Consider the following 10,995-nt stretch of genomic DNA (forward strand, 5'->3'; position numbering starts at 1 on the left):
ATTTAAAGGAATTAATTGATGAGCATCTGGAAGTGTAGCTGCTTCGTTATCTGTTAAGTATGTGGGTGGTTTATCATTTATATATTTTTTTTGTGAGATTAAGTGAATTTATATTTATATTTATTATTTATCTATAAATAAAGTAGCTACATCTACATTATATGTTTTTTTTTTAAAAAAGTGAAGATAAACATTATATGATAATACAATAATTTAAATAATAAAAATGTCACCTGAAAGATAGTGGGTATATCACCTGAAAGATAAAGGTATTTTAAAAATCGACAACTGCAGGGTTCGAACCTGCGCCCCCGAAGGGAATTGATTTCTAGTCAATCGCATTAGACCACTTTGCTAAGTTGTCAGTTGTATGAAAATTTTGTTATTCAACCTGTTTCGAGGATTTTATTAAATAAAATGAATAAGATCCAAGTTGAAATTAGATCTTACAGGCAGAGTTTAAATAATAATATATATTTTTAAAAAAGAAAAACTCTCCAGTATTTTCCAAAGATATTTTGTCATAAATGTGCTTTTTTTTAGTTTTTTTTTAAGTTAAACACATTGATAAGATGTAATAGGACCATAAATATATCGTTGACTGGAGCAGAACTGGGGTCAAAGATTATAGCTTATAGAGGGGTTGTTATTAAAAAATTAAAAATTAAATAACTAAAAAAATTTTAAAAGTAAATTAATAAAAGTCGTGTTTACTTTGCTCTATTCTAATTGAATGTTTAAGTCAAAAACTCAATGTTAACAATTAATTAAAAAAATTTACACAGCTAATCCTTACACATAGATCCTGAAATCAAGCTAGAGAACTTTGTTCAGAAATCTAGGTGAAACTAACAAATTAATTATTATATAAAAAAAAAGAAAAGAAAAATAATTATAAACAATCTTTATTTATTTAAAAAAACTAATGAAAAAAAATATACACTAAAAATGTAAATTAAATAAATTAAATAAATATATTTAAATTTTATTAATATTATTTAAATTGTTAGATTATTTCTTTTTTTTGTTATTTATCCTGTTATAATACTATCTGTTGATTTAAAAATTAAAGGTTTAAAGTCGTGATCTTCCGTAAAAGCAATCTTATAAACATCTTTATAATAAGATACTAAATAAAATTCTAAACCCTCTTTAATGAAATTGGGTATCTCTTCTAATTGTTTTAAATTGTCTTTTGGAATTAAAATTGTTTTTACAGACTCTCTTTTAGCTGCAATAATTTTATCTGTTAAACCAGTTACACCAATGACCTTACCAGTGAGAGTAATTTCACCAACCATCGCTAAATCTAACTTGCAGGCCTTGTTGGTTGCCAATGATAAAAATGAACTGACAATGGTGATACCTGCAGAGGAAATATCCTTTTCTGTGGAGCCATCTGGTGCATGAATATGAATAGAGTTGTGATCAAAGAAATGGTTTGATGGATCCAGATGAGCTAAAAATTCTTTAACATAACTATAGGATATATAAATTGATTCCTTTGTAACATCTCCTAAACTACCTGTAGTTCTTAACCCACCCCCTTGAACAAATCTTTCGACAACACTTTCAATGTAAAGCAAGCCACCGCCACCTGAAGAAAAACCTAAACCCATTACAATTCCTGGTTGTGCCTTATCGAATAAACGATTTGAACGATATTTAATTGGACCAGCATACTTTTCAAGGTTTTTTAAAACTACATTTACTTGAGTCTCTTCACCTGTAGCAATTTTATGTGCAATCTTTCTAAAGATTTTTTCTATTGTTTTTTTTAAGTTTCTTACACCACTTTCACGGCAATAAAATTCACAGAGTTGTTTGATGGAGTCATCCGAAACAGTAACTTGATCCTCAGTCATACCAGTTTCGGTACGTATATTTGGTATTAGATAGTGTTTTGCAATTTCCATTTGTTCAGATTGAACGTATCCATTTAATCTAATGACATCCATTCTATCTAATAATGGTGGTGGAATTGTGTGAAGACTATTAGCTGTGCATATAAATAATACCTTTGAGAGATCATATGGTAGATCCAAATAATAATCTGTAAAACTCTTATTCTGTTGTGGGTCTAATATTTCCAACAATGTTGAAGTTGGATCGCCGTGGTGAGACGATTGTGAAATCTTATCAATTTCATCTATTAAAATGACTGGATTTGATGTTTTAACAAATTTTAATGCTTGAATAATTTTACCTGGCATAGCACCTAAATATGTACGTCTGTGACCCTTGATTTCATGGACATCAGATAAACCACCTACTGAAATTCTATAGAACTGACGATCCAAAGACTTTGCAATTGATTTACCAATAGAAGTTTTACCAGTACCAGGTGGACCAACAATTAAAATAATTTTACCGCCAATAGAGCCACGAAGTTTACCTACAGCAATAAATGTTTGAATCATTTCTTTAACATCTTTTAAACCATAATGATCATTATCCAATGATTTTTTAATTTTCGAAATATCTAAACAATCGCTACTAAAAACATTCCATGGCAAAGATGTTATCCAATCTAAATAATTTCTTGTAACATTATATTCAGATGACTGTGATTCCAATCCAGAGAACTTGGTCATTTCTTCATTAAATACTTGTTTAATTTGATTATCATTTATATGAATATTTTCCCATCTTTGATTAAACTTATTCTTTAAAGCTTCTTTTTCATCTTGATCGAGTCCTAATTCTTTTTTTAAAATTTTCATTTGTTCCATTAAGGCAAATCTCTTTTGTTGCATAATAGCCTTTTCTTCAATTTGTCTATTGTAATATAAAAAAAAAAAAGAAATGTTATTATTTTGTTAAAAATTATAAAGGGAGAAAATAAAAAACTATAATAATATTACTTTTCAATTGAACCATGAAATTGTATAACTTGATATTTCTTAATTGACATAATAATAGCCATTTTTAATTTTTCCTCAAGAATATTGCACTCTATAAACTTTTGGTATTCACTTGATGAACTTGCACAGCTAAATGCAGCATTTTCTGATAACAAATCTGGGTCAGTTCTACGGATATTTGATAATCTTTGTCTTAATCCTATCTCTGGACTATTTTCGGCTAAAATATTAACATTCTTTGCCAATTGTAAAAACAATGGTCTAATTGCACTTTCATCTTGAGCTTTGGCTACAAATGGTTCAATTAAAACATTTAAATATTTACTTTTGGTTGGGGGTGGTACAACTGGTGTGGTTAGGAATTCGGTTTGAGCGATTTCGATAGCTGGTACAGATTCACTGGTGCCAATGGTTGATGTAGATATAGATGGCTCTTCAATTTCTTCTTCCAACTCGATATTTTTTGCTTCTTCTGGTGGTGGAGCTATACCTGTGATCTGGATTAGTTGTGAACCCATTAAGTATTTTTTATCTGGATTATATTCAGCCAATACACCAACTCTGTTAAGTTTTGAAATATCTTGTATACCACCAGAAAATGATTTTATCTTTTGAATTTCTTCTGGTGTTAATAATTTCTTTTCCTCATCAGTAATTAAAAAGAAACCTATGTGAGTTGGCGAGCCCATTTCTTTATATTCATTTTCAAATGTTAATGATACTCCCTGTGATGGATAAATGAATCTTTCTAATAAAGGAATAACGACCACTTGTTTTGGTATAGTTTTAATTTGTTGAATATTTGAAAATGATGATGGATTATTTGTTGGTTGATTTTTTTTATTACTATGATAATTATTCATACTATTATAACTATTATTATTATTATTATTGTTATTATTCATATTATTATTACTCTTATTATTATTATTATTCATATTATTATTATTAATTTTATTATTACCATTACTATTATCATCTTTAGTTAAATCTTTTTTACTTGATGACTTATTAATTAATGAAACTCTTTTTCGTTTTAATATTTTTTTTTTACTACTTATATTTTTGTTTTGTTTTTTAAATTTTGCACTATTTTCATCTTGATTTTTTAAATTTTTTTCATCACTATTGTCAATATTATCATTATTATCAGTTGAATAAAAATTTTTAAATTGTCTATGTTGATTGATTGAAATACTATTGTTATTATATGAATATAAATAATTTATTGATCTACTATGATTATATTTTAAAATATTTGTTGTTTTAATTTTATTACATTCCAATAATAATTTAAACATTTTTTTTTTTTTTTTTATTTATTTGTTTTTTTTATTTTTATTATTTTTTATTTATTATTATATTATTAATTTATTATTATTTATAATGTAAGGTAAGTTATCTGTAAAATGTTTAATGAACAATTAATTTTAAAAAAAAATGAAAAAATAATTTCAAAAAATTTTATTTAAAAAAATAATTTCAAAAAAAAAAAACAATTTAATTTATAAAAAAAAAAAAATTATTATAATTCCAGAAAAAAAAAAAAAAAAAAAGTTTCTTAATTTATTAATAACCTTTTAAAATAAACAATAAAATTTTTATTATAATAATTTATATATAGTTTTATAATATTAAATTAACATTGATCATCATCGTCTTCGTCATCATCTTGATCATCATCATCATTATCGTTAACATAGGATGGTTTACCTGAGCCACATTCCTCCATAGTACATTTAGCAAATGGAAGAACATCTGGTACAACGGCCATTTCACTAGAGAAAACTGATCCAGTGGAGAAATGAACATTCATATAGAAACCAGTCCAACCACCTTGTTGTGGTTTAGTCATAGTGTAGGTATAGGTATTGGTAGAAGTTGGTTGAATTTCAACTGGTAAAAAGTTAATTGGTTGGTAACATTCGGCAGCTGGGCAAGTAAACATTCTGAAATCTCTTTTAGTGGTGGAAATAGTGGAGGCTGAATATAATAAAACCTTTTCAACAGTGCCTTGTTTAACCTTAAGAGAAATTTTACCGGTGTTGTGATCACTAGAGTAATCAATAGACCATGAAAATTGTGGCATTTTGGCCTTGGTAGAAGTTAAATTGTAGAAGTTTACGATAGTGTTGGCAACTTCTTGTTTTAAGATACCACCATGGTTAGTGTTGGCAAAGAGGGCAAGTTTGGTCTCACCTTTTAATTTGCTGTAGAAGAATTTGGTTGAATCTGGAATAAAGAATTCATCAGCAGTACCTAAAATAACAAGTTTGTTGACTTTCTTTAAAGATTTAATGTAGTTGATTGGGTCAATAATTTCGGTAACCTTTTCAAAATACTTGGTGTAAAGGAATTTGGTGACGTTGTGGTTCATATAGTCTTGAAGAGCAAATGACCAATTACCGTAGCTTTGGATTTGGGCTCCGATATTGTCAACGAGATTTAAAACTGAGATGACCATTGGTGCAATACCAATAACTCTTGGGTCTTTGGCCATTGCAGTACCATAAGTAGCCCAACCTCTTTTACTGGCACCGGTAACAACGAATTTTTTAATATTGTAATTACCTGTGGCAGTTTTACCAAATTGTTGAACGGCATCCATAGCTCTAGTGGCTGATTTAGTTTGTGGGTTTAAACTAATCCAATCAGTGTTCTTGTTATTCATAAATTTAATCCAAGTGTAAGCAACGATATCATCTTCCTTTCTCATTACACCATCATTTTCAAACATGATAAATTGGTTTGGACTTTGTAATAAAGTAGCTGTAACTTGGTTACCGGCAGAGCAAAGCATTTTACCAAAGCTATTCAATTGACTAGCAGTTGGAACAGTCCAGTTTTGGTTTACACCGTTTTCAACAAATAAAATACCAGTTTCACTCTTTTTATCATAATTTTTTGGGATACAGATTTGTAACCAATGTTTCCATACTGGTGAATCAGTTTCATTAATTGATAACCATTTATGTGAAACTATATTGAAAATAAACAATTAATAAAACCTAAATTCCCTATCTTTTTTTATAAAATAAACAACTACATACTGAATTCTAAAACATGAACATTAGCATTACCAATATCATATGTTGCATTTAAAGTCCATTTAAAATTTGGGTCATATTTTTCAACATATTTTTTAATGACTTTTGATTCAGCATTAATCAAACCAATAAATAATACTATTAATAAAATAATATTTAATTTCAACATGTTGGTGTATATATCTTTTTTTTTAGATATCAAAAATAATAAAAAACTAAAAAAAATACACGGTTTTTATATTGAAACTTTTCACATAGTTTTTTAAAAATAAAAAAAAAAAAAAAAAAAAATAAAAATAAAAAAGGTGTTGTTATTCATTTTACAATAAATCTTTTGATTGTCAATAATAAACGATAAAATTGAACATTGCCAGGAAATTTTTTTTTAATAAAATTTTTTTTGTGATATTTTTTTTAAACCAATCCCATTTTCGTTTTAGCGGCAGGTTTTTTTTACGTATTTTTTTTTGTCGCAAGTCTTGGAATTTGAAGACCTTTTTATAGTAATAGTTTACATTCATATTAAAATTCTATTATTTACGTTAAAAATCTTTGTAGTTTAGGATTATATAATATTGGTTTTATGGAAAAAAAAAAAAGAAAAACGTAGCTTCATTATATTTTTTTTAAATTTTTTATTAAATAAATATTGAGATAAAAATATATTTAAATATGCATTTTATATTAAAAAAATAAATTGAAAATTGAAAAAAAAAACAAGGAAATTATTCATTTAAAAAAAAAATTTTGATTTTTTTTTAAATATTTATTTTAGAAATCATCAAATAATATATTAATAAAATGACTAGAGATATAGGAGTTTTATACAGAATTGTTTTTAATAATATCCATATATATAGTATTATCAAAAAACATTTAAGATTATTTAATTTTTTTTATGGTACAAGATATTTTAGTTCTGTTGAAGAGTTTTATCAGTTTAAATTTATTCAATACCTAAGTTGTATTATGGTCGATATAAAAGAAACCTTTGATCTAAATCAATTGCCCCCAAACATTAGATCAATAGAAATATTCAGTATTTATAAAAAATGTGAAATTATACCATTGACCAAAGATTCAAGTAATTCTCTAAAGAAAATAAAAATAATAGGATACCATTCGAAACCAAAAATAAAGCATATAATAAAACACAACAATATTGTTGGTTTTGGATGCAATCTTTGGAACGTTCGAAACCTAGTTTTTCCCAATACAATTCGCAAATTAGATATTACATACAATACCACTATCAAAAAAGGCTGGCTCCCTCAAAATTTAACGAAACTATCAATTTCATTACCTAGAAAAACAGCTATTGAAGACTATGCATTACCAAACTCACTAAAAGAACTTTCTATTGACTTTGAATTAGGGAATAATGACATCAAAATGGAACTCAAATCAAACTATTTAACACACCTAACCAATTTAGAGAAATTTACCTTGAACCATAATTCCTGTGAAGAAAATCTATTATCAGATGATTTTCAAATACCCGAATCTGTTACTAAACTAGCTCTATTCTGTGAAAAGCTTCCAGAATCTTTCAAGTATCCCCCAAGGCTAGTTAAACTCAAAACACTAAATTCAAATTTTAAACTCTAATGGGATTTCAATTTTACCCAATTCCTGCACAAGTTTAGAGGTCGACTTTAATATAAAATTACGATCCAATATGTTTCCACCAAATCTAACCCACCTAACTATGTGCCATCCAGACTACCCAAAATTTAATAATGGTGGATATCCTCTAATAGAAGAAAATATATTCCCAAATACACTGACCTATCTAAATATAGGTGACAATTTTAATCAAGATATTGGCATTAATGTATTACCTCATCAACTTAAGACTCTAAAATTGGGAAATCGATATAACAAAAAAATAATAAAAGAATCAATACCCCCAACACTAGAATATTTTGAAATAGGTTATTCGTTAGAATATGTAGAGCAGCCAATCCTTTTAAACTGTGTTTTCAATTGCTTTGACTATTATAAACAATTCCAATCATCACCAACACTTTTAAAATCTCTTATTGTTAGAACACCTTACCGCTTATCAGCATCAGATTTTACTGAAATGATAAAAGATAAAACCAATTTAGAGTATTTAGAACTAGATTTTTTTTTTGACTTGGAAATTGAACAAATCAGTTTACCCCCAAACAATAAAATCAAAACTTTGGTATTCAATAATTCAAACTATACCAAAATTTTAAATTTAGATTATTTCCCAAATTTACAAGTTTTAATTTTAAAAAACAGTTCGAGTCCAATAATTACCACCTCGAATATTGACAACTTAAATATTACAATAGAAATTCCAATAACCAATGCAAACACTCTAAATTTAATCGATCCAATATTTCACCGTTTTATAAAATTAACAAAAAAAAGAATAAAATATTTATAAAATTAACTATTTGTTAAATTTATTTGGTTAGGTTTTAGTTTTTTTTTTTTGTTATAATTTCTTCAAAATTTTAACTTTAAAAAAAAAAGGAGAGGGAAAATAAAGAGATAGAAATACTGTATAATAAAAAATAATGAATTATTTTAATTATTTAATTGAAAAATTAAAAATATTGATTTTTTAAATTTTTTGTTGTAAAAATTGTTATATTATTATTGATATTGGTATTAAAAAAAAAAACTAATTGGCTGATAATGCAACAGGGTTAAGTAAATCGCTACTGTTATTTGTGGTTTGGGATTTGGATGGACTACCAGATTCAGGTTGTTCGAAATTTGATGTATTGTTTTCGGCATTAACTTGGATTGGGTTGGCTTGTGGGGCAGCAGCATCAGTAGTTGTACTAGTGGCTTCTAAGGTTAATAAATGTTTTTTATATTCACCAATGATGGTTGGGAGTAATTCCATAGTTTTCTTTAATTCTGAAAGAATGTTATTTTCTATAATTGATGAGAACCATTGTAATGGACCAGTAAATCTAAATGTAACTTTAATAACTTTTAAACATGAATTATCGTCTAATGGTTCAACATTAATAATACCATTAACACTATAATAAGAGAATAAAAAAAAAAATTAGTATCAAATACAATATATAATATAATATTAAAATAACAATTGTGTGATAATTACTGAATATGTTCAGCCATAACTGGGGCTTGTGTTTTAAATGTAATCTCTCTCTTAACCTTTGATTTGGTTTGTGTATCTTGATATGAAACTTCTTGGTTTGAGGTTGTGAATTTTAATAAAATTTTTGGAATGCTGGTTTTTGGTTTAATTTTAACAATTCTATGAAGATGATCACCCATATCTATCTCTTCAACCAATTCGTGAGAATCTAAACCCAAAAATGGAATTTGGAATTGGTCAAATTCTTTAGTTTCTGTAATTTCGTAAAACTTTTCAGCGTTCATTGGTAAAATAACTTGTAATGTATGAGTTGACATTTTATTCTAGTATATATATATATATGTTGATTGATGATTTAATTTGAATTAAAAAATATTTCCTGTGCTGTATTACTGTTTATTAAATTTCAAATAAATATTTTGATTTTAATAAATAAATAAATAACTGTTTTAATTTTATTATTATAATAAAAAAAAGTTTAATATTAATAAAATTATTTAAATTGCAATGAATTATAATATTAATAAATTAAAATTTTGAAAACAAAAAAAAAATAAAAAAATAAAATAAATTTTTAAAAAAATAAATAAAAAAAAAATTTAAAAAAAAATATAATTTCTCTGATATAGTAAATGTGTTATGTGGGTGAGTTATTGTGTGAGTGTATAATATACCATTATATGTTTTATAATAATAATAGTAATAATAATATTATACATATACTAATATTAATTGTTATGTTATTTTTTTTTTAGATGTTTAGAGATTAAAAAAAGCTCTTTAATAAAAAACAAACTATAACTTTAATGAATTATTACATTATAAATACACAAATTTGATATTAATGATGATATATGTGTTTATATATTATTTTTGATATAAAAGCAAAATTATCAAAGTATAATTTTTTTTATTATTAATTAATTTGTTAATATTGCTTTTTTATTAATTTAAAGCAATATATATATATATATATATTTAATAATATATCTTTTATAAAAAAAATACAAACTTTTATGATATAATTTGATAAGTTGATAAATAAAAATTAAACGAAAATTTCAAAAACAAAAAAGTTTATGATACTGAAAAAATAAAAAATAAAAATAAAAAAAAAATATAGTTTAAAAAAATAAACAAACAATTATTATTATTACTATATTTTATATTTAGAAAAAAATAAATGATTAATTACTTTTTTTTTTTTTTTTTTAAATTTGATTTATAATAATTTTAAATAATTTAATTTAAAATTGTTATTCGTAGCGCAAAATAAAATAATATGTGATAATAATAATGATGATAAGTTTAAATTAATTTATATTTAAATAAATTTTAATAAATTTTAAATAAAATAAAACAAAATTAAATAAATTTTTAATAAATTAAATAAATATAAAAATATTAATTAAATTGTTTTTTTTTTTTTTTCGTATTGGAGTATGACAAACACTATCAACATCCCAATTAAAAGTGGTGTAATATATGTATATTATTATAGTGTGGGATAAGATAAAAAAAATAAAAAAATAAAAATAAAAAAAAAAAAAAACAACCTGTTATTGAATATAAATAGAGTGTGTGGTATATGAGTGTTGTATATAAATTGGTTTTTTTTTTTTTTTTTATGAATGTGTGGTGTATCCAAATATTTTTTATAAATATTAATATTATTGTTATTTTTTATTTATTTTTATTATTATTATTTTTTATAATTTGTTTAATATGTTTTATTTTTTAAAAACTTTAAATGGAACAAAAAAATAAAAATTTGAGAGGTAAAATCAAAAAAATAAAAAACTAAAAAAAAAAAAAAAAGTTTTGGTTCCAATCTATATTGAATTATTTCTATATCAAATTACCTTTTTTTATTTTTATTAAATTAATGTTACAAATATAAAATTATTTTATAAATAGTCCTGTGTATATTATATTATTTAGTTGTTGAAAATAAGCAATTGAATAATTTTTT

General features: G+C 24.5%; 4 protein-coding genes across 4 annotated transcripts; 1 reads left to right on the forward strand and 3 right to left on the reverse strand.

Moving 5' to 3' along the window:
- Positions 1-1,031: 1,031 nt before the first annotated feature.
- DICPUDRAFT_154583 (uncharacterized protein) lies at positions 1,032-4,165 on the reverse strand (the record flags this gene model as incomplete). The annotated part of the gene is made up of 2 exons (XM_003290051.1): positions 1,032-2,778; positions 2,865-4,165. 2 exons carry the CDS (start codon positions 4,163-4,165, stop codon positions 1,032-1,034), a joined length of 3,048 nt encoding a protein of 1,015 aa, XP_003290099.1.
- Positions 4,166-4,503: 338 nt separating this feature from the next.
- DICPUDRAFT_80848 (uncharacterized protein) lies at positions 4,504-6,080 on the reverse strand (the record flags this gene model as incomplete). Its single annotated transcript, XM_003290052.1, has 2 exons — positions 4,504-5,843; positions 5,915-6,080. 2 exons carry the CDS (start codon positions 6,078-6,080, stop codon positions 4,504-4,506), a joined length of 1,506 nt encoding a protein of 501 aa, XP_003290100.1.
- Positions 6,081-6,712: 632 nt separating this feature from the next.
- DICPUDRAFT_80849 (uncharacterized protein) lies at positions 6,713-8,330 on the forward strand (the record flags this gene model as incomplete). The annotated part of the gene is made up of 2 exons (XM_003290041.1): positions 6,713-7,464; positions 7,553-8,330. The coding sequence occupies 2 exons, from the start codon at positions 6,713-6,715 to the stop codon at positions 8,328-8,330; spliced, it is 1,530 nt and encodes a 509-aa protein (XP_003290089.1).
- A 240-nt stretch (positions 8,331-8,570) lies between these two features.
- On the reverse strand, positions 8,571-9,340 carry DICPUDRAFT_154586 (uncharacterized protein; the record flags this gene model as incomplete). The annotated part of the gene is made up of 2 exons (XM_003290053.1): positions 8,571-8,940; positions 9,024-9,340. 2 exons carry the CDS (start codon positions 9,338-9,340, stop codon positions 8,571-8,573), a joined length of 687 nt encoding a protein of 228 aa, XP_003290101.1.
- Between the last annotated feature and the right edge of the window lie 1,655 nt (positions 9,341-10,995).

Source organism: Dictyostelium purpureum, assembly GCF_000190715.1.
Source record: "Dictyostelium purpureum unplaced genomic scaffold DICPUscaffold_205, whole genome shotgun sequence".
Lineage (NCBI taxonomy): Eukaryota > Evosea > Eumycetozoa > Dictyosteliales > Dictyosteliaceae > Dictyostelium > Dictyostelium purpureum.